At 41.6% G+C, this 25,560-nt stretch overlaps 1 protein-coding gene across 1 annotated transcript in view; it reads left to right on the top strand.

Moving 5' to 3' along the window:
* The first annotated feature begins 645 nt into the window (after nucleotides 1-645).
* The window catches only part of LOC120299625 (pre-mRNA 3'-end-processing factor FIP1-like), a 47,092-nt gene continuing 22,177 nt past the window's right edge, over nucleotides 646-25,560 (top strand). The window contains exons 1-6 of the mRNA XM_039324608.1: nucleotides 646-849; nucleotides 7,618-7,654; nucleotides 8,607-8,688; nucleotides 11,862-11,956; nucleotides 16,111-16,169; nucleotides 16,830-16,940. Coding sequence (XP_039180542.1) covers nucleotides 777-849; nucleotides 7,618-7,654; nucleotides 8,607-8,688; nucleotides 11,862-11,956; nucleotides 16,111-16,169; nucleotides 16,830-16,940 — 457 coding nt within the window. The 5' untranslated portion in view covers nucleotides 646-776. The remainder of the gene's footprint in view (nucleotides 850-7,617; nucleotides 7,655-8,606; nucleotides 8,689-11,861; nucleotides 11,957-16,110; nucleotides 16,170-16,829; nucleotides 16,941-25,560) is intronic.

The raw sequence follows: 25,560 nt of genomic DNA, 5'->3' as shown, positions 1-25,560 counted from the left end.
ATACACACACACACACACACACACCATCCACGCCTGCAGACTTGACACCGTCCCCCGCTCCCATTGCAGCCTTCCAGCGACACACACACACACACACACACACACACACACACACACACACACACCCTCCACGCCTGCAGACTGACATCGTCCCCCGCTCCCATTGCAGCCTTCCAGCGAGACACACATACACACACACACACACACACACCATCCACGCCTGCAGACTTGACACCGTCCCCCGCTCCCATTGCAGCCTTCCAGCGACACACACACACACACACACACTCCACGCCTGCAGACTGACACCGTCCCCCGCTCCCATTACAGCCTTCCAGCGACACACACACACACAGGCACACACACAAACACACACCATCCACGCCTGCAGACTGACACCGTCCCCCCGCTCCCATCGCTCTCCCCCGTCCCGGGCAAACGGCAGCTCGGCGGCGCGCTCCGGCTCGCCTGGGTCCGCGGGGCGCTAGGACCTGGCCGCTCTCTGGCGGCTCCCCCGCCGGAGCTGGGCTCTTTTTGTGGCGAGCGAGCGAGCGAGCGCGCGCCCGGCCGCTCGTGCGGCGGCGGCGGCGGCGGCGCCTCCGGGGAGCAGCCGAGCAGGGTGGGCGGGCGGGGATGGCGGCTGCCGCGGCGTTTTAGCCCGGCGGGGCTGCCGCAGCGAGCGCTCGGTGCAGCATGCAGCAGCCGGGGCGGCGGCGGCGGCGCTGAGCCCGTCCGGCTCCGTCCCTTTCGCTGCAGGCGCGGCCCCCGGCCCCGCCATGGCCACCGACCTGGAGCCCGCGGCCGGGCAGCTGGAGGCGGAGGAGGACGAGGAGCAGTGGCTCTACGGAGGTGGGGGCGGCGGCGGCGGGGGGAGGCGGGGAGGCTGGCCGCAGGCCGACGGCTCTCCCGGGCTGGGCAGCGGGCGAGTCCCGGGGCTGCTTCCCCCCCACCCAGGCCCGCCGACCGGGATGCAGCCCGGAGATTGGAGCGCTGTGCGCTTCGCTCGCCGGACGGTGCTTGCTCGCCGGGCCGGGCTGGGCTTGGAAGCCCATGATCCCCGGGCCGCCTGGGGATGATGGGATTGGCCGCCCGGCGCCTCGGAGGCAGGGCTGGGGGCTGGCGGGCTCTCTCGGCCGCCGCCCCCTGGATGGGAGTCCGGAGGAAGAGCCGGCCGGGGGCTTCGCTGAGCCAGGGCGCCCCCCAGGCGCAGGAATGCGCGGACCGGGGATCCTCCGGCTCGGGGATGCTCCGCGCGAGGAGCGGACCCCCCCCCCCCAGCGCCGCCGAGCTGCACGAAGGCCTTGCGGCCCCGGCGAGACCCCAAAGGGCAGGGGAGGGTTGGGAACACAACAACACAGCCGCAAGGTCAAAACCTTTGGGAACCCGAGCAAACGGGGAGGGCTCCAGCCCGCTGAGGGTGTCCCCTCCCTCCCCTCCCCCAAGAAGAGGGGAAGGGGCACCAGGAAACCTGCTGGCTTGAAAATATTGAAATCTTGCCTTTATCAGAGGAACAGAGTCGGAAGGGACCTTGGAGGTCTTCTAGTCCAACCCCCTGTTCAAACAGGAGACCACGATATGTTTCCAGACAAAGGGGCTGTCCAGTCTTTTCTTAGAGACTGGACAACCGCTTTCAGAAGAAACAATGGACCATTTGCCTGATTCACTCTTGGGCTGGGTTTACACAACAGATTGGACCTCAAAAGTAGCCAGCCGCATTTTCATCCGGGCTGTTGTGTGATCCTGGCCTCTTCTCGCATGTGAACCAAGACATGGGATCAATGAAACCAGGTTTCACCTTAGGAGGAGTCAGTACTTTAAAGCAGGGGTCTCCAAACTTGACAACTTTAAGACTTGTGGACTTCAACTCCTAGAATTCTCAGGCTAGTATGATTTGCTGGGGAATTCTGGGAGTTGAAGTCCACAATTGGTTTGTCTACAGATTGGAACATCTCACCAAGGCCAGCTCGCCATGGGGCATTTCAACAAATACAGGCACAGTTGTAGATGAATGAAGAACGGGTCCCGGCCCCATGGGGGTTACAGTATAACAGTGTTTCCCAAACTTGACAATTTTAAGGCATGAGGACTTCAACTCCCAGAATTCCACAGCTAGCGTTGCTGGCTGTGGAATTCTGGGAGTTGAAGTCCACATGCCTTAAAATTGTCAAGTTTGGGAAACACTGCAGTATAATTTGATAGGAAAGTGAGCAGCAGGGAGAAGACCACGAATGGAAGGTGAGCTTAAACTCTTAAGGCACGGCTGTCAAACTCGCCACGTCACGTGACGTGTCACGTATCACGATTCTTTTTGCATTGCCAGCAATGGGGTGGGCGCGGCTTCGGTATGGCCCGTGGGCTAGCAGTTTGACACCCCTGCTCTAAGAGGTGGTTGGAGAATCTACATTCAGGGGGGCTGACACCTCCCTAGAGTTAATCACAACAAACAACGATGCTTAAGTGGAGACTTCAAAAAGTTTTGGGGAGAGTTTAAGGAAGGATTGGGAGACGTGATTTGCCGTAGGGGGCAGTTGTAGGAATAAGGGGAAGCATGGCCCAGAGTCAGGGGTAGGCAACCTCGGCTCTTTTATGACTCGTGGACTTCAACTCCCAGAATTCCTGAGCCAGCATGGCTCAGCATGGAAATCTCTTCCTTTCCCCTCAGCATGGCTGGCTCAGGAATTCTGGGAGTTGAAATCCATGAGTCATAAAAGAGCCGAGGTTGCCTACCCCTAGCCTAGTGGATGGCCCTTCAAAGGGAACAGAACTTCAGTTGAGGCACCTGCAAGACCCTGGTTGGGACATTCAGGCCCAACTGCTTTCAAACATTGAAATGCCTGGTGGGAAAAAAAGGAAGAGTCCTTTTCCAAGTAAGTAATTCAAACAGAACTTGCAGCATTACTAGGGGATTCAGGATATTGGTGGGAGGAGACAGACTCATGCTTGTGGTGATAGAAGAACAGCCATGGGAACCGTCTGGACAGGACCTCCAGATGAAACCAGATTGTGGGCTTTCATAACTATGTTAAAAGAATGTTTGTTTTCATTGTGGTTTCTGAAATTCAGGGAGAGCTGACAAGAATGGGTATTCTTTTATGTCCTCATTGGATTAACACAGTGTTTCTCAATTTCTCAACCTTGACAATTTTAAGGCATGTGGACTTCAACTCCCAGAATTCCACAGCCAGCACTGGATTAACAGCTGGGGTTGAGTTGGTGGTTTTTCAGTACAGTAGTTTAACGTTAAACCAGGGTTATAATTGGAATTGGAATTGGAATTCAACCCCCAGAATTCCCCAGCCAACCATTGTGGACTTCAAATCCCAGAAATCCCCAGCCAGCTATAGCTGGCTGAGGAATTCTGGGAGTTGAAGTCTACAGGTCTTAAAGTTGCCAAGGTTGGGAAACCCTGAATTAAACCATGATTTAAAGTTAAGTGCACAAGGAAAAACAACAACAACCCAACCCCATACTGAGCAAAGTTTTAGTTCTCTTCTTACAGATAACAAAGAAATTGTCCCATTTTATTTCTCCTAGTTGCTTGCTCTTGGTTCAGTACAAACCACGTTTTGTGTCTTAAAATGTAACACTTGCTAATTGTTAATCTAGCCCTTTGCAAACCTTGTATTGTTTAACCTTGCTTTAAAAAATAGCTGGCATTGCTATCAGGCCAAGATTTCCTGGTTTATATAATAACATTCTGGGCATCGGAGCTACTAGATGATTTTATTTTCTTTTTTTTTCGCTTTTAGAACTGCTCTTTAGCATCGTGCCTGAAATACAGTCAGAGAGAACATTTACCCCTCAAAGTTCAGTCATTCGGTACAGTACAGGTGGTCCTCGACTTACAGCCATCCATTTAGTCACCATTCAAAGTTACAGTGGCACTGAAAAAAGTGACTTATAACTGGTTTTCACACTTACAGTTGTTGCAGGGTCATGTGATCAAAATTCAGACCCTTGACAACTGACTCATATTTATGACGGTTGCAGTGTCCCGGGGTCACGTGATCCTCTTTTGCGACATTCTGACGAGCAAAGTCAATGGGGAAGCCAGGTTCACGTAACAACCTTATTGCTAACTTAACAACTGCCGTGAACCACTTAACAATTGTGGCAAGAAACTGTGGGACAAAACTCACCTGACAAGTACGTTGCTTAGGAACGGAAATTGAGGGCTCAGATTTGGTCATGAGTGGAGGACTATCTGTAATTCAGTGGTTGGAATATTAAGAATGCAAAACGAAAAGACAATCCTTGTTTGATTGCAAGGTGTTTTTTTATTCTTAGACTGTTCAGTTTATTTGGCTTTATCAGATTATTAATAAGGACACACAGCTTTACTTACATTCTTGGTGGAAACATACAGGGATTCAAACGTTTCTGGGCAGTTGTCGGCTTTGTAAAATTAGTGCAGCAAATTCCAGTAGTAGCACATTGGTGCTTTGGGTGTGAATGTATGGTTCAGAAGTAGCCTGGTGGTTCCGTCTCTGCAGATCTAGCTGAGTTATAGCTGCAGAGCTAAACAAACATGGATATAATTGGGTCATGGGATCAAGTTATGCGGTATTGTAGTCTAAGGAACATGTTGCAGATATTTCTCAATTTTTCTTTTTTTTCCCTTTTGTTTCCAAAAAGGTATATGCAGTGGCCATGTTTAAGCAATAGGCAGATTATCTAAGAACACAGAGAACAAATTAATGTCAGATTTGAGTGTCTTAAGCTTGGGAGTTAACAAGCATGCTTGTCTAATGTTTAAGCTACTTGAGTTCCCCAATGTTACTGTAATAAAGAATAACAGAATTACCAAGTTGGAAGGGACCTTGGAGGTCTTGTAGTCCAACCCCCTGCTCAAGCAGGAAGCCCCATAGTAGGGCTTACACCATTCCTTACAAAGGCTGTCCAATCTCTTCTTAAACCTCCCAGTGTTGGCGCGCCCACAACTTCTAAAAACAAATTGTTCCACTGATGAATTGTTCTCACTGTCAGGAAATTTCTCCTTAGTTCCAGGTTGCTTCTCTCCTTGATCAGTTTCCATCCGTTGCTTCTTGCCTTGCCTTCTGGTGGTTTGGAGAAAAGGTGGACCCCCCCTCTTCTTTGTGGCAGCCCCTCAAATATTGGAACACAGCTATCATGTCACGCCTAGTCCTTCTCTTCCTTAGACTAGAGATACCCGGTTCCTGCAAACCATTAATTGTATGTTTTAGCCTCCTAATCATTTTTGTTGCTCTTCTCTGCACGTTTTCCAGAGGAATAGAATAGAATAGAATAGAATAGAATAGAATAGAATAGAATAGAATAGAATAGAATAGAATAGAGCTGGAAGGGACCTTGGAGGTCTTCTAGTCCAGCCTCCTGCTCAAGCAGGAGAACTATCCTATATCATCTCAGACAAGTGATTGTCCAGTCTCTTCTTAAAGACCTCCAGTGATGGAGTGCCCACAATTTCTGGAGGTAAGCTGTTCCATTAGTTAATTGTCCTCACCGTTAGGAAGTTTCTCCTTAATTCCAGGTTACTTCTCTTTTTCGTCAGTTTCCAACCATTGTTTCTTGTCCTGCCCTCTGGTGCTTTGGTGAATAACATGACCCCCTCTTCTTTGTGGCAGCCTCTCAGATACTGGAACACTGCTATCATGTCACCCCTGTTTCTTCTTTTCTTTAGACTAGCCAAACCCAAGTCCTGCAGCCATTCTTCGTATGTTTTAGTCTCCAAGCCTTTGATCATCTTAGTTGCTCTTCTCTGAACTTTTTCCAAAGTCTCAACATCTTTTTTGTTATATGCTGACCAAAATTGGCTCCAGTATTCCAGGTGTGGTCTTACTAGGGTTTTATAAAGCGGTACTAATAATTTCGCGTGATCTTGATTCTGTGCCTCTGTTTATACAACCCGGGATTGTATTAGCGTTTTTGGCTGCTGCTGCATACTGCTGGCTCATGGTCAAGCGATCGTCTACTGGGACTCCAAGTTCCCTCTTGCAGTTACTGGTATTGAGCCAGGAAAACAAGAATGAAGTAAGGCTGCTCTGTCCCTTTCAGAAAAAAAAAATGTCTTCATTACATTGCAAACTGCTAACGCTTTATCTATCATCAGTCTATATTTTGGGTTTCCTGGTAGTCATCAAGGGTGACTTTTATGCTCTACTTCTTAGCATTGTTGATGTGATGATACTCTCTAGTTAGAATAGCTAGCCACCAGGTATTTCTAGACATAGATCAACAAAAAGCTATCCAGTTTTGTTTCCTTAGGTAATGTAAACCATAATACATTTCTTGGATGGTATCAAAAATAACATTATGGGGACTTTTAGCATCTTACCTGGATAAATAGGGTTTTGTTTCCTTTTCTAATGTGTTTAGGTTATTATAGTGGCATAGTTGTTGAAGCAGATTGGTTCCAGGTCTCTATTAAAAGAATTTTAAGAACTGAGTCATCAGGCCATGTGTTACTCTTGAGAAGCTGCAACTGAGCCTTTGGTTTTGCATATATGCCATCGGTGGAGAGTTTCCATCCGTTCTTATTTGAAGCAGAAGTGCTTTAAATAAACAAAGATAGGTAATTGCACCCAGAATGAATTAACGGCACAATAAGAACAAATCTTTCCAGTGAACTGTTTAAACAGACAGAGCACCTAAGGAGGAAGAAGCATGTTGTATACAGGAAATGAACTATCATACATGCCATCACAATCCAATTTGATTTTGTAAGCTGTTTGTCAGATCAGTACCAAAGAAAACACCACTTCTTTGGCATCTGCTTGACTGGAACTGCTACTATTATCCCGCTATAGTAATGCGAATTTTATGGTGCTCTCTGAGCTTGGTTGCTTCCTGCAGACATTTTGTTACCCAGCTAGGTAATATCAGTGCAAGGGAATGTAGGATTTTCAGACAAATGGCTGTCCAGTCTCTTCTTAAAAACTTCCAGTGTTGGAGCATTCACCGCTTCTGGAGGCAGGTTGTTCCACTGGTTAATTGTTCTCACTGTCAGGAAGTTTCTCCTTAGTTCTAGGTTGCTTCTCTCCTTGATCAGTTTCCATCCGTTGCTTCTTATCCTTCTTGTCAGGGTGCCTTGGAAAATAGCTTCACTCTCTCTTCTTTGGGGCAGCCCCTGAGATATTGGAACCCTGCTATCATGTCCCCCCTTGTCCTTCTCTTCATTAAACTAGACATACCCAATTCCAGCAGCCTTTCCTTATATGCTTAGCCTCCAGTTCCCTAATCATCTTTGTTGCTCTTCTCTGTATTCTTTCTAGAGGTTGTAAATACAACACAATATCTTGAAGAGAGTAGCAGCAAAGCACCTCCATTTGGCTGCCAAGAAAACTCAGTGGAAAGATCCCTAAAGACTTTAAGAAGGATTGGTGCTTGGGTGTCGCTGTGGTTAAAAGAAGTGAGACATAAGCTAGGAAGGGGCTGAGGACAGGGACAGGCCAAGGAGAGCAATTGTTCCTTCTCACTCACTCGTTTCTCCACATCCCCACCACCCTTTCATACTTCATAGAAATTGCTCAATAGGAACATCTCATAAGACCAGGCTGAGTTCTTTTTTTTTTTTTTTTACAAATGTTGAAGGATTTATCTTTGCCTTTAATTAGTATTTGTCTTTCTCCCTATTTTCAGATGACAATGGTAAGCCAGAAGATGGACCAATATCTGGGTAAATCTTCAAGTTTTTCATTTAGAACCAAACATATTTAGATCAAGTGGGAACTTTCTGTAACACGACCAACTCTTTGGGTCTGTTGGACTTCAATCTCCATAACACCCGGCAAGCTTTTGCCATGCTAATTGAACATCACAGCATATAAGATTTATATATAAATGTTATATTTCTTATAACATTATATGACGTTTCTGGAGCACATCAGGTTATGGAAGTACTTTATGTTACATTAAATTAAGTTAATTACATTAAATTTATATTGCCTTAGATTAGATTAATGTTAAGTTGCATTAATTGTTAAAGCTTAAGGGTAGCTTTGTCACTTGTGCTTATCCCCAGTATCAAAACCTCATTACTTAAAAAAAAAAAAAACCTAAAATGCTTATCATATATCTGTTTTATTTGCATTTTATTTTATCATTTGGAGTTCTAAACTCTGCTTTAGCCACATTTCTTTTGTGTGTGTGTGTGTGTGTGTGTGTGTGCATGTGTGTATGTATGGTTATGTATGTATGTATGTATGTATGTATTGAACAGGAGCAGGCTGGCTTTCCAACTTCCTGGTTAACTGTCTTGGACTTTTCTTAAAAAGAAGACGGGATAGGAATTCTTGAAATCAATGAAAAAGTTGGCCAGGTAGTTGGAAAACAAACCTGCTCCTGGTCAAGCCATGCCCATGAACGGTTCCATGGACATCTTGAACCGCAAGTCCAGGGTCCCACAGAAACTTAGTTCTGGCTGCAGTTGAGCGTGCCAAAGATAACCCTATATATTGACACCTGCCTAGAAAGGAATACTTTGTATGCTGGAGGGTCAGTTGTCCTACTGATTGATTGGCCAATGTAATCTGTATCCTATTGGGTGGAAACTGCTGCAAATGGGGAACCTTGGGACACAGCCCAAGGAAATATGAGTTGCCCTTATTGTTGTGTTTATTTTTTATCAGACACACCGAATCTCATCCATTGCAAGACATTCCTAAGGAGACCAGGATGGTTATCAGTGAAGACCAAGAACTGTTGCAGCAGGTAAGGGACGATCCTCAAGTAGAAAGTCCAGCACAGCCTTTCCCAATCATGTGTCTGGCAAATGTGTTGGACTTCATTCCCAGTCCTGTCCAACACAGACAATCATTGGGTATTTTTCTGTCAAGGGCTGGCTGCTCTCCCAGGAGAAATCCATGAAGAGATGGATGGGCAATGATGGGCAGAGCTCACACTAACAATAGTTGGGACCTACCTCTTCATGTCCTACTTTGTTGCCTCATTCTAGCAGGGGTGGGGTGTTCCTGGGAGAGATGACCAGAACTGGGAGTGTCAAGCTAAAGTAGAGGAAGAAAGTCAACCAGTTTCCATTAGATGGTCTTGAACACATAGCATCATTTTCAAGCAGAACATCAAGAGCTATTTGGAAATCATGAACATCATGGATAGATACCATGCAAGTCTATGACTATAATAAATATTGGATTGATTGGTGATTGATAGACAACCAGAGGAACTACAGATTGGATTTAAAGAAGCAATTAAGGACAAATGGGAAAAGATACCGCTGAAGAGGAAAAAAAGAGAAGAAAGCAAACTGGATGTCAGAACAAACCATGGAAACTGCCAAGAAGGGAAGAGAAAAGAAGCCAATGCTGAGAAAGACAAAAAAAAAAAACCCTTCTGAAAGACAATTAAGAGTTCTAGACACAAGAAGCAGTATTACAACAACTGCTGTAAAATCACTGAAGATAGAAAAACGTTTAAAAACAAGAAACATTTTCTAAAAGACCGAAGACCTTGGTTGGAACACAGACATTCCTACCTCATGTTGTTGTTGTTGTTGTTAGTTGTGAAGTCGTGTCTGACCCATTGCGACCCCATGGACAATGTTCCTCCAGGTCTTCCTGTCCTCTACCATCTTCTGGAGTCCATTTAAGTTCACACCTACTGCTTCAGTGATTCCATCCAGCCACCTCATTTTCTGTCGTCCCCTTCTTCTACTGCCCTCAATCTTTCCCAGCATCAGGCTCTTCTCCAGTGAGTCCTTCCTTCTCATTAGGTGGCCAAAGTACCTAGGATCTGGCCTTCTAAAGAGCAGTCAGGGTTGATCTCCTCTAGGACTGACCGGTTTGAGTGCCTTGCAGTCCAAGGGACTCACAGGAGTCTTCTCCAGCACCATAGTTCAAAGGCCTCAATTCTTTGGCACTCAGCCTTTCTTATGGTCCAACTTTCACAGCCATATGTTGCAACTGGGAAAACCAGGGCCTTGACTATACACACTTTTGTTGGCAGGGTGATGTCTCTGCTTTTTAGTATGTTGTCTAGATTTGCTATAGCTTTCCTCGCCAGGAAATTTCATATTGGTTTGCTAAGAGACACCAATGAACAAACGGTAACCAGTTCAGTGAAGATCAAATTTCAAGTAGATTGAAATTCTGTACAGTGCAGATGTCAACATCCAGATTCTTTAGAGTAGTTTTAGTATAGATGAAGTTACATCAGTGCTTCCATTGTTACCAAGTTAGAAGGCTACAACAATTGATAGAAGAACTACACAAATATGACAAGCAACAAAAGAAGTAATAGTAAAGATTCCAACCATTCTGTAGCAGCAGCTCTGGAGAATAACATAGTGGCCAACAGAGATGTTGGTCTACATGTCAATACCAAAAAATGAGACTTTAATGGAGTGCAGATGCTATTGTATAATCTTATTTTCTCATGCTAGCAACGGCTAGGACCATCTGACACAAATTAGAGTGCCACGTGGAAGAACTTACAAAGCTGATTTTAGAAACGTTCAAGGAATAAGAAATCGATACATACTGGATAATTGAAAAAGCCAAAGAATACCAAAATGACAAAATGATTGTGTTGACAATGTCAGGCTATGGAATGTCGCTAGAAAAATGGGAAATCCAGATCATCTCATTGTCCTCCATGTATGTATATGCAGTCAGAAAGCCACAGTCCAGACAGAACATGGCAAAATTGGCTTGAAATTGCAAATAAGTGAGACGAGACTAGAGAATAACAGAGTTGGAAGGGATCTTGGAGGTCTTCTAGTCCAACCCCCTGCTCAAGCAGGAGATACTATCCCATTTCCAACAAACAGCTGTCCAATCTTTTCTTAAAAACCTCCAGCAATGGAGCATCCAGAACTTCATGAGGCAAGCTGTTCCCCTAATTAATCGTTCTCTTTATAAATTATTACTATGCATATATAAGATTATATGTTCTTAATTAGTCAACCCACATGGAATTTTTACTGAGAGAAGTTGGATTGGAAGAGGATGAATGTGGAAGGAAGAAACATAATTTGCACAATGTTGATGATATTACTCTGATCATTAAAAATGCAAATTATCTGGAAGCTTCATTAATGAAAACAAGGAGCACAGTGAAAAAAATAGGGCTAAGATTAAATATAAACAAAAGGAGTGGTAACTGTTCCAGCAGCCAGCGCTAGAGTTGACGATGAAAATATTGAAGTGGTGGATGGCTTTTGCCTTGTAGGACCAACTATCAAGAGTACAGGGACCACCAGTCAAGTATTCCAAAGACTAGCATTTGCTAGGGTATCTGTGAAAGCCTTAGAAAAGGCATTCAGATGCCCAGATGTGTCTGTACCCAGAAAAATCAGAATTACACAAGACATTTTTTCTCCGTGACATTCTGTGGACGTGAAAGTTGGATTTTGAAGGGACAGGACAGAAAGAGTATTGATACTTCTGACATTCGGAGTTGGAGAAGACTCCCAAGAAATCCATGGGATAACCAAGAAAATAAACAAACAAACGCAGAGTTCTCACCTGATTCACAAAGGGACCAAGTTCAAATTATCCCACTTTGGAAGGATTATGAGAAGACCTAGCTCTCTGGAGAAGGCTGTGATGCTGGGAAGGGTGGAAGGAAGGAGAAGAGGAAGATGACCATCAAGTAGGTTCATAGGTCCAATCACAGTGGTGTTTGGGGCACTGTTAGAAGGCCTGAAAGACCAGCTTAGGGACAAATTGCCCTGGGGAAAACACCACTCTGGTTGGTAACAGTCAACACCAATCTGATAATACATAATCAGGTGGGCCCCAAATCCAAATTAGATGGAGCTACCTCTACTCTCTTTTTTCCCCCGTGTTCTTTTTTTGACAACTCGTCTAGCCTGACTTCTAGTTTCTAGCCTAGTTTCTCATGCTTGACATGTTTTTGTACTGTAGACCATCCCAAGTGGGGAAGATGAGGAGGAGAGCGACAGTGACGATGACATTCGCGTCACGATTGGCAACATCAAGACTGGAGCCCCATCTTATTTGTATGTGTTTACACCCTCTCCCAAATCCTGCTCTTTTCTTTGTGCCATTGTTGTGCAAGCTTCCTGAGATCTGCAATGCTTTGTTTATTTCATTTTTATCCTGCCTCTATTTTTTTTTTTTTTTTTTTTTATTAAAAGTTTTATAAATTTTACAAGAAAAACAAGAACAATACAAAACAAAAAACAACATATACAGAAGAAAAAAAAATTAAACAATACATATAAAAAAAAAACCCCACCCCACACCCCTCCCAAAAACCCTCCCTTCCCCCCCCCTGAGCTTCCCAGAGCAGAATATAGGCTTAAGCAATAAAAAAAAATAAAAATTAAATTAAAAACTTTATATTTATATATACAAAAAAGATATCTATAATATATATAAAAATAAAACTTATGAAAAAGCTATATGATATTTTTGTATACCCAATCTAAATTGTATAAATTTTATCCATTTGTCCCAGATAGCAAAAAACTTCTCTTGCGTTTGTTGCTTTAAGAAAGCCGAAATCTTTGCCATTTCCGCCAGATAAGCTACTTTAAAAAACCATTCCTGCAATGTAGGCAAAGATTCCTTCTTCCAATATTGTCCAACTAACAGCCTCGCGGCTGTGATCAAATTTAACATCAATACAACCTCCTTTGTATCACAATCTGTAACAATACCTAACAAAAATAATTGCGGAGTAAATTTTACCCTCCTTCTAAAAATTCTCTGGATATTCCACCATATTTTGATCCAAAATGCTTTTATCTCTCTGCATGACCACCAAATATGATAATAGGAAGCCTCCTTATAACCACATCTCCAACATTTGGGTTGCACGTCAGGGTACATATAAGACATTTTTTGTGGATCAAGGTGCCATCTATAAAACATTTTATAAAAATTCTCCCTTAAGTTCTGTGCTTGAGTAAATTTGACATTTCTCACCCAAATAGTTTCCCAGGTGTCCAATGAAACTGGCTCACCAAAGTTCTGCGCCCATCTAATCATACAATCTTTAATTAGTTCCGTTTCTGAGTCCAATTCAACTAAAACCCCATAAATTCTCTTAATGTGGGTTTGTCTTTGATCCTTCAGTTGCTTAATAAGATTTTCATCTTCTCTAAGGAAACCCACCTTACAATCCATCTTCCATCTATCTAGTAGTTGCCTATATTGAAACCAAGAATAAGTAAAATTTTCTTGTGCTAATTCTTCCCGTGATTTTAATTGCCAGTTTTGTCCATCCCATTTAAGTAACTGTCTGTAAGACACCATATCCATTTTAACCCCTCTTTTTATTCCTTCTATCGCATGCCAAGGTATAGCCCATAATGGTACTTTAAAATCACTTTTATAATATTTTCTCCAAATCCTAAGTAAAGAAATTCTTAAAATATGAGATTTAAAAGCCCAATCTATTTTTTTATTAAATATTAAATAGGCATGCCACCCATAAAGTAAATCCCATCCCTCTAGATAAAGTATCTCAGAATTTGTCAAATTTACCCAGTCACTAATTAATGTTAAAACCACCGCATCATAATATAATTTCAAATTTGGTACCTTGAGTCCGCCCCTCTCACGGAAGTCTTGCATAATTTTGAACTTAACCCTTGGTTTTTTCCCTGCCCAAATAAATTTATTGAGACCCTTCTGCCACTCATTTAAATTAATCTCATTTTTCAAAATTGGTAACATTTGAAACAAAAAAAGAAACTTGGGTAGAATATTCATTTTTATCACTGCAATTCTTCCCATGAGGGATAATTGCAGCTTTTCCCAATTCTTCAAGTCTTTCTGTACCCCGACCCACAACCTTTCATAATTATTTTTAAATAGTTTTGCATTAGAAACAGACAGCATCACCCCCAAATATTTTACCTTATTAACAATCTCAAAACCCGTCGAGTTAACCAAAATCTGCTTCTCCTGACTCGACAAATTTTTAGGTAAAATTTTAGTCTTATTTACATTAATCTTAAAACCCGAGACCAAACCATAATGGTGAATCAACTGTAATAAGTTTACTACAGAATAATCAGGTTGCGACAAAGTAACAACCAAGTCATCCGCAAAAGCTCTCAACTTATATTCTTTTTTATTAACATATATTCCTTTAATTTCCTGAGACTCTCGAATTTTAATCAATAATATTTCCAATGTTAAAACAAACAACAATGGCGATAAAGGACACCCCTGTCTAGTACCTTTCTCTATTGTGAAAACCTCCGACAAACCTCCATTAACAATAAGTTGTGCTGTTTGTTTTTGATATATTACCTTAAGGGCTTGTAATATGTTTTCACCAAAATTCATTTCTTCCATTACTCTTAGCATAAAATGCCAATTCAGTTGATCAAATGCTTTTTCAGCATCTAAAAATATGAGCCCTGCAGGAACTTGGTTGTTCTTATCTAAGTATTCTAATAAGTTAATAATTTGTCTAACATTGTTTTTCATATACCTTCCTGTTATAAACCCTGATTGATCTTTATGCACAAGATGATGCACCACCCTCATAAGCCTATTTACCAAAATTTTTACAAATATCTTATAATCCACGTTTAAAAGAGATATAGGCCTATAGTTTTTTGGTAAAGTAAGATCTTGATCCTCCTTTGGAATCAATGATATAAAAGCACTACGCCATGAAGGAGGAATCTCTAAACCCTGTAAGATACCATTAAAAAGATCATTTAATGGTTGAATCATCTCCTCCATTAAAGCTTTATAATAAACAGCTGTTAACCCATCCGTACCCGGTGCTTTCCCTAATTTCAATTGTTGAATTGCTGAGGCAATTTCCTCCTTAGTAATTAAACCATTAATTTCATATTTCTGATCCTCAGTCAGTTTAGGAAAACTTGCCTCAGCTAAATATTTATTTATATCTAACAGTTGTACATTAGTAGATTTGTATAGGTTTTGATAATAATCCAAAAAAGATTTTTTAATTAATTCCTTCTGAGAAACTAGTTTACCCTTATAATTTATTTTCTCTATTATTCTCAGTCTCTGTTTCTTTCTTAATTGATAAGCCAACCATCTCCCCGGCTTATTAGCATTACAAAATGTATTTTGTTTCATAAATAATAAATTGGTTGCAGCTTGATCTGCTATCAACATATTAAATTGTGACCTTAATAACTTTACAGATTCTTTAGTACTTTCATCAGAAGGATTTAGAATCAAAGCCCTTTCTTTTAGTTTAATTTCATCTTCAAGTTCTCTACGTTTCTGAGTCTGATTTCGCTTATAAAAATTATTCATTTTTATCAAAACACCGCGCATAAATGCTTTACCTGCATCCCATACCATTGACATTGAAGTCCCCTTATACATATTCAAAGCAAAATAGTCCTTTAAACACTCCTTTAGTTTTTGAACATTCTTCTCTTGTCTAAACAAATTTTCATTAACTCTCCAGGATCTTCTTTCCTCTTTCTCTTGAATCAACTCCATCCAAACTGGACTATGATCCGTCAGTAATCTAGGAAAAATCTTTACATTCTATTAAGGCAGGACTAGAATTCATCATCGCCTGGTGATTGGCCCAAAGTCACCCAGGTAGCTTTTATGCTTAAGACAGGACCAGAACTCATTGTCTCTTGAGGATTGGCCAAAGTCACCCAGTTGGTTTTCATGCTTAAAGCAGGACTAGAACTCACTATCTCCTGGTGATTGGCCCAAAGTCACCCACCTGGCTTTCAAGCCTAAGGTGGGACTAGAACTCACCATTGGCCCAACGTCACCCAGTTTTTCATGTCTAAGGCAAGACTGGAACTCACCATCTTCTGTTTTCCAGCTGGTGCCTTGACCACTAGATCAAATTTCTGCTGGATGTACAAAGTCACCGAAGCCGCTTTCAGTTGAACCAAAGTGACTCAACCTGACACCATCCAGCTGGGCAGGCCTTCCACTCCCATCATTCCCCCAAAGCCAGTTAGAATGGGGGGAGGGGGCTACCAGCCCAGCAGTGTTGTCTCCACTCGCCCCCTCTCCTGGGTCAGCCTGTCCGTTCAGCAGATGATTGGAACTATCCAGTAATTTTTTTTAGTGGGCGTTATGGTTTGATTTGAACTGGTCTAAGACCCTAATGATGGTCATTGGAACTAAACCCTGCATAGATTGCCCAGAAGCTGCAGTTCTGTTTTTATTCTTTTTTTAGGGGGACTCCAATGAATCTGAATCTAAAAACGGGTCGAGGCTACGGAGCACCAGCATCAGGTATGAATGGAGAATTATTTTCGGTTATCTTTTTTTCCTTTGGGCAAATGAATCTTTTATGCTGAATTATTTTTCAATACAATCAAAATGGCTTATCTCAGAGCACATCAGTCCTTCTAAGGTGTGCTATTAATTAATTAGGCTTATTTAATTAGCATGCTGAGTCTGTTCTTTCCTTCACTCCTTCCTTCGTGTCCCTTCCCTTTCTTATTTCCTTTCTTCATTCTTCCTTCATCTCTTTCTGTCGCTCTGTCTCTCCCTTTCTTCCCTCCCTCCTTCCCTCCCTCTGTCCTTCCTCCCTCCCTCCCTCCCTTTCTTTCTTTTTTCTCTTTCTTTCTTTTTTCTTTTCCTTTATTTCTTTTTGTCTTTCTTTCTTTCTTTCTTTCTTTCTTTCTTTCTTTCTCTCCTTCCTTCCTCGCCTCTACTCGCCATTTTTCCCCCATGGAGCAAAACAATGCATTGTGTTGAGAAACACACACACACACACACACACACACACACACATATGCAAAGCTATTTTATTTGAAAACGGGCAGGAGCCGAAGCTAAATTTATCCAGGAAGAGATTTATCTTTTTTTTGAGCTGCACTGTTTCCTCACCCTGGGAACAGCTCCCCAGCCAGCCTTAAGCACTAACCATCTGTTTTCCTTTCTCCAAAGCCAAGTCACAGCCTAAAGGTATTGATTTAGAGGCTTCGGGGAATATTAACGGCTTGCCGGTAATCGAGGTGGATTTAGAATCGTTTGAAGACAAACCGTGGAGGAAACCAGGTGGGGCCTCAAAGTTTCTTGTGGTAAATATGATCAACAGCTTTCTTTTTTTTCCCCCTCGTTTATTTGGTTTGGTTTGGCCGGGCATCGCTGGGCCTTGGTGGGACAGGTGGATACAGTCTCAAATTTATGGGCCTGGCTCTCCATAATGTGGTGCGGTGAAATTTAAGAGCAACACTATCGTTTTGGAAACGGGGAGATCTTTTTCTGTGCAGTAGGACCGCCTGATCTGTTTACCTGGGGTTGGATAAAAGGAGTCCTTGCGGATTTGACTCCGCTACTTATTGCCAACGGTAGGGGGTGGTGCTCATCTCCATTTCAGAGCTGTTTGAAGACATTCCCACAGTCATGTGACCAGCATGACGGCACGGAGTGCTGTCACCTTCCCACTGAAGTGGTACCTATTGATCTACTCGCATTTGCATGCTTTTGAACTGCTAGGTTGGCAGGAGCTGAGGTGAGGAATGGAAGCTCACCCCATCGCCTGATGCCTGGGTCTTGAACCTGGTTGCCAGCTTTCCAGCCAACAAACCCGGCATCTTAACCGCTGAGCCACCACACTGCTCCTTGATGTTGGACCCCTCAGATCCATCAGGAATGGGCATTTTAGTCCTTATGGCTCAGCTACTGAGCTTTCGGCGGCTGCGGCCTACCTATTTTCAGATAGTGTCATACAGAGAATTTCTCCCGCCTTTTTTTTCTTGTTGCTCCTCATAATGAGGATAAGGAAGAGCCTCAGAAAAGAGAAATCTGAGTCCAAACCAAAAATGTCATTGGAGAGAGTCTTAGATGGGACCTCCCTAGTTCTCTTGAACATGAATGTATTGGGGGGGGGAAGGCACATTTAAAGTTGCAAGATTGATGTACTTTTGAGGTAGAGCTGTCAGGCTTCAAAGCAAGTGTGACACATTCTTCCAAGCTGAGTTCTTTATTGTTTTCACACCTATGGACCAAATCTTGGCAGACTCAGCCTAGATATCATGCATGAGAAAAAGATGGTGAAGACAGCCCCTCCCTCATAGCTCACAGAGGATATTGTGGATGCAGATTAAAGTAGATGCATGATCTCTAGGCTGAGTTGCCTCTTCCTCTTCTCAAATACATTCCTTTCCTCCTAGGGATCCACCTCCTCACTACATTCTCCCACATTTGTGGGCTTCAGCTCCCAGAATCCCTCAGCCATCATGTGTGTGGACTTCAGCTCCCAGAATTCCACAGTCAGCCTGTGTCAGGCTGAAACCAGGAACCATCTTTCCAAGCTGAGATCTCTATTGTTTTCACACCTATAGACCAAATTCTTGGCAGACTGAGGACTATTTCTGCATCTACAATATACTCTGAGCTCCATTAGGGAAGAGCTGTCTTCACCCTTTTTCTGTCACATATAATCTCTGGGCTGAGTTGCCTCTTCCTCCTCTGGAATTGACCCCCTCCCTCCTGGGAATCCCCCTCCTCACCACATGCCATCACAAGTTCAGACTTGAACACCAAAGAGATGAACACTAAGTCTACTTTTATTGTGGGGTTGTAGTAACAGAATCTGACCACTCTCAATGCAGCTCCCCCTCCCTCCTTTCTCCTAAACAGAACTAGGGAGGGTCCAGCCTGAGACGCTTTCTCAAGTTACATTCTTGGTTTGGGCTGAGATTTCTCTTATCTAACTTGCATGGCTTTCCTTTTGGAAGGTTATTCTCACAGCATTTACAGCAGTGGTTCTCAACCTTTTTAATGCCGCGACCCCCAACCGGTCGTAAGTCGAGGACTACTCAACTGGTGCAGCACCGTTTGCAGAATGGGACTTTTGGCGGGCTCAGCAGGGCAGAGTCAGCCTGGACAATTCCTATTGGCGTTTGAAAGCCAACAGAATTAGACTCTATTCAAGAGAGTCTATTCTATTGGCTTTCAAAAGCCAACAGAATAAAAGGGAGTAGCACAGCTAAGGAAAAGGGGGGGAAAATGGTGGACTGCGTTGTTTGGCGACCCCTTGAAATGGTCGTTCGACCCCAAATGGGGTCCCGACCCACAGGTTGAGAACCACTGATTTACAGAAACAGACCTGGTTGGCGAATTTCTTTTTTTCAAAAGGGAAGAGAAAACATCTTGTTTAGAGTGTGGTGTTTTTGCACCTTATCTAGTCCAAAGAACCACAAACATAGATGAGAATGGCTTGTCTCCTGTTGCACAATCCTTTCTCTGGAGTCTGCAGCCTCTTTAGATTCCTCTCCTCCCAGGGGTCTCCAAACTTGGCAACTTTACGACTTGTGGACTTCAACTCCCAGAATTCCCCAGCCAGCATGAATTGCCCCAGTCAGTTACTTTTTTCAGCTCTGTTGTGGCTTCAAGCAGTCATTTAAACAAATGTTTCTAAGTCGAGGGCCACCTGTACAAATTCTGGTGAATTTGTAACCCCGATTTGTGAACCTGCTTTGAATCCTAGTTTCGGAAACCATGGCTACGAATTGCATTGTTGCATTGAAGAGGGATGCCATTCAGACATTCACCAGTTATCTTTGGGATTATTACCATTAGCATGTGTGTGTGCGCACGCAGGTCTTTGTACTCTAAATCAGGACTTTTCAACCAGTGGTACGGGTACCATCTTTGGTACATTGGCACCTGACAGGTGGTACGCAACAATCCCAGAAAAGTGGTAGTGGGGGAGGGGAATGAGCTGAACCGGTGGCAGCACCGCACAAGCCTGAGCAAGAGATGGCTGGAGCTGCAGGGATGTCAGGACTCAGCGGAAGCGCCAGGATCAGCACCAGGCTCCAGCTGGAGCTCGGCGCTGATCCTGATGCTTCTGCTGAGCCCTGAAAAAGCACCAATCAGCTGGAAAGCAGCACTGATCCTAGCACTTCTGCTGAGCCCAGAAGAAGCACCAATCAGCTGCAATGTTGCAGTATCTCCAGGGTCTTGTGATTTACATTCAGATGCTTGACAACTGATTCATATTTATGACGGTCACAGTGTCCCAGGGTCATGTGAAGTGACCAAAACCTGCTGCAACCATCCAGCAGACGGGGGGTGGGAATAAAAACCAAATATCCCCCCACCCCCGCTGCCAATCCTCAACAGAAATGCTCACAACAATGAAAACCTCGGACAGGAGGAAGAGCGTGGCCAGGCGGGCAGGCAGGTGTCTTGCTCGGCTGTGGCTTGGGGGGGCACTTTTTTTAGTGCCATTGTAACTTCAAATAGTCACTAAGCAAACTGTTGTAAGTCGAGGACTACCTGTACTTTATCACTTTTTTCCTTTTTTTTTTTTTTTTTGGTCATCAAGTTTTTGACCCCTTGCTAGGCGACTGGTGGTACTCAGATGTTGCCATATCCTAAAAGTGGGTGGAAAGGTTGAAAAGCCCTGCTCTAAATATATTTCACCACAAATGTTGCTAGATTTCAGGACCATGAGAATGTTTAAAAGATGAAACACTTTTCATCTCACAATCACCAACAAAACAATGGTGCCAAAATAATGGTCTCACCAACTCGTGGGGGTCCTCTGGTTTGTGGGCCACAAAATTGTGTTGGGCTTGCAGGTGGCCTGTAGACGATTCGTGAAGGTTAACCAGGTGACTGCCAGCCTGCACAGGACCTAATGAATGTGTCTGGTCGTAACATATATGGAAGTTATCCTTCAGTAAGATTTGGAGTGTTAAAAATTCCCACTCCTGGAAACAAAAAATATCTTGCAATTATGCTTAACTGTAGCACCCACTTTGGTGAAATATGACAGCAGAGATGATGAAAAAGGTCATTAAATGATGAAAAAGGTCATTAAAATTCCCTGTGAGTCTTCCTAGGTGGGAGAATGTGGTGGAGCTTTGAAGGATACGGTTCTTGATTATTCTCCAGATCATCTTTTTTTTTTTTTTTTATTTTTCTTTTTTTCTTTTTTTTTTTTTTCGTTTCTTTCTTTTTTTTTTTTTGATTTTTTTTTACTTATTATTTTTTTTTTCTTACTTTTTTTTTTATTTTTTTTTTTTATTAAAAGTTTTATAAATTTTACAAAAAAAACAAGAACAATACAGAACAAAAAACAACATATACAAAAGAGAAAAAAAAATTAAACAATACATATAAAAAAAAAACCCCACCCCACACCCCTCCCAAAAACCCTCCCTTCCCCCCCCCTGAGCTTCCCAGAGCAGAATATAGGCTTAAGAAATAATAAAAAAAAAAATAAAAATTAAATTAAAAACTCTATATTTATATATATAAAAAAGATATCTATAATATATATAAAAATAAAACTTATGAAAAGGCTATATAATATTTTTGTATACCCAATCTAAATTGTATAAATTTTATCCATTTGTCCCAGATAGCAAAAAACTTCTCTTGCGTTTGTTGCTTTAAGAAAGCCGAAATCTTTGCCATTTCCGCCAGATAAGCTACTTTAAAAAACCATTCCTGCAATGTAGGCAAAGATTCCTTCTTCCAATATTGTCCAACTAACAGCCTCGCGGCTGTGATCAAGTTTAACATCAATACAACCTCCTTTATATCACAATCTGTAACAATACCTAACAAAAATAATTGCGGAGTAAATTTTACCCTCCTTCTAAAAATTCTCTGGATATTCCACCATATTTTGATCCAAAATGCTTTTATCTCTCTGCATGACCACCAAATATGATAATAAGAAGCCTCCTTGTAACCACATCTCCAGCATTTAGGTTGCACGTCAGGGTACATATAAGACATTTTTTGTGGATCAAGGTGCCATCTATAAAACATTTTATAAAAATTCTCCCTTAAATTCTGTGCTTGAGTAAATTTGACATTTCTCACCCAAATAGTTTCCCAGGTGTCCAATGAAACTGGCTCACCAAAGTTCTGCGCCCATCTAATCATACAATCTTTAATTAGTTCCGTTTCTGAGTCCAATTCAACTAAAACCCCATAAATTCTCTTAATGTGGGTTTGTCTTTGATCCTTCAGTTGCTTAATAAGATTTTCATCTTCTCTAAGAAAACCCACCTTACAATCCATCTTCCATCTATCTAGTAGTTGCCTATATTGGAACCAAGAATAAGTAAAATTTTCTTGTGCTAATTCTTCCCGTGATTTTAATTGCCAGTTTTGTCCATCCCATTTAAGTAACTGTCTATAAGACACCATATCCATTTTAACCCCTCTTTTTATTCCTTCTATCGCATGCCAAGGTATAGCCCATAATGGTACTTTAAAATCACTTTTATAATATTTTCTCCAAATCCTAAGTAAAGAAATTCTTAAAATATGAGATTTAAAAGCCCAATCTATTTTTTTATTAAATATTAAATAGGCATGCCACCCATAAAGTAAATCCCATCCCTCTAGATAAAGTATCTCAGAATTTGTCAAATTTACCCAGTCACTAATTAATGTTAAAACCACCGCATCATAATATAATTTCAAATTTGGTACCTTGAGTCCACCCCTCTCACGGAAGTCTTGCATAATTTTGAACTTAACCCTTGGTTTTTTCCCTGCCCAAATAAATTTATTGAGACCCTTCTGCCACTCATTTAAATTAATCTCATTTTTCAAAATTGGTAACATTTGAAACAAAAAAAGAAACTTGGGTAGAATATTCATTTTTATCACTGCAATTCTTCCCATGAGGGATAATTGCAGCTTTTCCCAGTTCTTCAAGTCTTTCTGTACCCCGACCCACAACCTTTCATAATTGTTTTTAAATAATTTTGCATTAGAAACAGACAGCATCACCCCCAAATATTTTACCTTATTAACAATCTCAAAACCCGTCGAGTTAACCAAAATCTGCTTCTCCTGACTCGACATATTTTTAGGTAAAATTTTAGTCTTATTTACATTAATCTTAAAACCCGAGACCAAACCATAATGGTGAATCAACTGTAATAAGTTTACTACAGAATAGTCAGGTTGCGACAAAGTAACAACCAAGTCATCCGCAAAAGCTCTCAACTTATATTCTTTTTTATTAACATATATTCCTTTAATTTCCTGAGACTCTCGAATTTTAATCAATAATATTTCCAATGTTAAAACAAACAACAATGGCGATAAAGGACACCCCTGTCTAGTACCTTTCTCTATTGTGAAAACCTCCGACAAACCTCCATTAACAATAAGTTGTGCTGTTTGTTTTTGATATATTACCTTAAGGGCTTGTAATATGTTTTCACCAAAATTCATTTCTTCCATTACTCTTAGCATAAAATGCCAATTCAGTTGGTCAAATGCTTTTTCAGCATCTAAAAATATGAGCCCTGCAGAAACTTGGTTGTTCTTATCTAAGTATTCTAGTAAATTAATAATTTGTCTAACATTGTTTTTCATATACCTTCCTGTTATAAACCCTGATTGATCTTTATGCACAAGATGATGCACCACCCTCATAAGCCTATTTACCAAAATTTTTACAAATATCTTATAATCCACGTTTAAAAGAGATATAGGCCTATAGTTTTTTGGTAAAGTAAAATCTTGATCCTCCTTTGGAATCAATGATATAAAAGCACTACGCCATGAAGGAGGAATCTCTAAACCCTGTAGGATACCATTAAAAAGATCATTTAATGGTTGAATCATCTCCTCCATTAAGGCTTTATAATAAACAGCTGTTAACCCATCCGTACCCGGTGCTTTCCCTAATTTCAATTGTTGAATTGCTGAGGCGATTTCCTCCTTAGTGATTAAACCATTAATTTCATATTTCTGATCCTCAGTCAGTTTAGGAAAACTTGCCTCAGCTAAATATTTATTTATATCTAACAGTTGTACATTAGTAGATTTGTATAGGTTTTGATAATAATCCAAAAAAGATTTTTTAATTAATTCCTTCTGAGAAACTAGTTTACCCTTATAATTTATTTTCTCTATTATTCTCTGTCTCTGTTTCTTTCTTAATTGATAAGCCAACCATCTCCCCGGCTTATTAGCATTACAAAATGTATTTTGTTTCATAAATAATAAATTGGTTGCAGCTTGATCTGCTATCAACATATTAAATTGTGACCTTAATAACTTTACAGATTCTTTAGTACTTTCATCAGAAGGATTTAGAATCAAAGCCCTTTCTTTTAGTTTAATTTCATCTTCAAGTTCTCTACGTTTCTGAATCTGATTTCGCTTATAAAAATTATTCATTTTTATCAAAACACCGCGCATAAATGCTTTACCTGCATCCCATACCATTGACATTGAAGTCCCCTTGTACATATTCAAAGCAAAATAGTCCTTTAAACACTCCTTTAGTTTTTGAACATTCTTCTCTTGTCTAAACAAATTTTCATTAACTCTCCAGGATCTTCTTTCCTCTTTCTCTTGAATCAACTCCATCCAAACTGGACTATGATCCGTCAGTGATCTAGGAAAAATCTTTACATTCTTTACTTTATTATACAAATCCGTGGTAATCAAGAAAAAGTCAATTCTTGAAAAAGATTGGTGTCTGTCAGAAAAAAAAGTAAAGTCTCTCTCCTCTTGATTACGTTCCCGCCAATAGTCCCTTAATTCCCAGTCTTCTTTCATATCAAAAAAGGCTTTAGGTAGCCTTGCTTGTTTAAGAAAAGGAGAGGAACCTTTCTTATCCCTTTGTGTGTCTAAGACACCATTCCAATCACCCATTAGTACCACTGATCTATAGTCAAGCAAAGTTATTTTTTGGTGTAACTGTTTATAAAATTGTTCCTGTTGTTGATTTGGAGCATAAAGTCCAACTATAAGTACTTTCTTACCATAAATACCAAGTTCAATCATCACATATCTCCCCTGGGGATCTGATTCTACCAGACAAGCTGGCAGGTTTTGTTTGACATATATAACAACTCCCCCTTTCTTCCCAGGTGCAGGAGATATAAAATGAGATCCCAAACGAGCATTAACTAAATATTTCTGATCTTTAAGTAGAATATGAGTTTCCTGTAAACAAATAACATCATTGGTATGTTGCTTCAAATAATAAAAGATTTTTTTCCGTTTCTGAGGAGAATTCAATCCATTAACATTCCAGGTCAAAAACTTTGCCATCTCCCTTGGCACGCAGCCTGGAGAAGACACCATCAAACTCTGACAGAGCTGCATGTGTTGCATAACTCTTGGGTCTTGCTCCTCCCACCGGCGGTGATGCACTTCCAGGAGAATTCTCTTTGGGCTCTTTTTTACGTTGCTCTTTCTCTTTACGCTTATAAGCTGCACGAGTCATCCTCTGCTCTTTAGCCTCCGTTTGGCGTTGCTTTGCCACTTCTATCATCCCTGCGGAAACCAAATCTAGTGCCTCAGATTGCTGCTCAGGTTCCTTAGCACTCAAAGATTTCCGACCAGATAAAGTTGAGCCTGCACTCAGGACCGAAGTATAGAAATCTCTAGCTTTGTCAACTGTGTTCAATCTGTAACGTGTCCCAGCATGGCTCAAAACGATACCCATCGGAATTTCCCATCTGAATGGCATCGATCTAGCTTTAAGCTCATTGGTTAAAAAAGCAAAATCTTTCCTACTTCTTAAGATTTTAGATGGGATTTCCTTTAGAATGATGACATCTTGGGCGGCAATCTGAAATCTTTTGTTGTAAAAAGCTTGTATAATCTCATTCCGCAGGGACTTCTTTGTAAAGTAAATCACCACATCTCTGGGCAAATTCTTCTGCTTAGC

This window comes from Crotalus tigris, unplaced genomic scaffold (assembly GCF_016545835.1).
Source record: "Crotalus tigris isolate CLP2741 ecotype Arizona unplaced genomic scaffold, ASM1654583v1 scf7180000024303.721469, whole genome shotgun sequence".
In the NCBI taxonomy this organism is placed as follows: Eukaryota; Metazoa; Chordata; class Lepidosauria; order Squamata; family Viperidae; genus Crotalus; species Crotalus tigris.
Note: the sequence above shows the minus strand (reverse complement) of the source record. Positions and strands in the feature narration are given on the sequence as shown.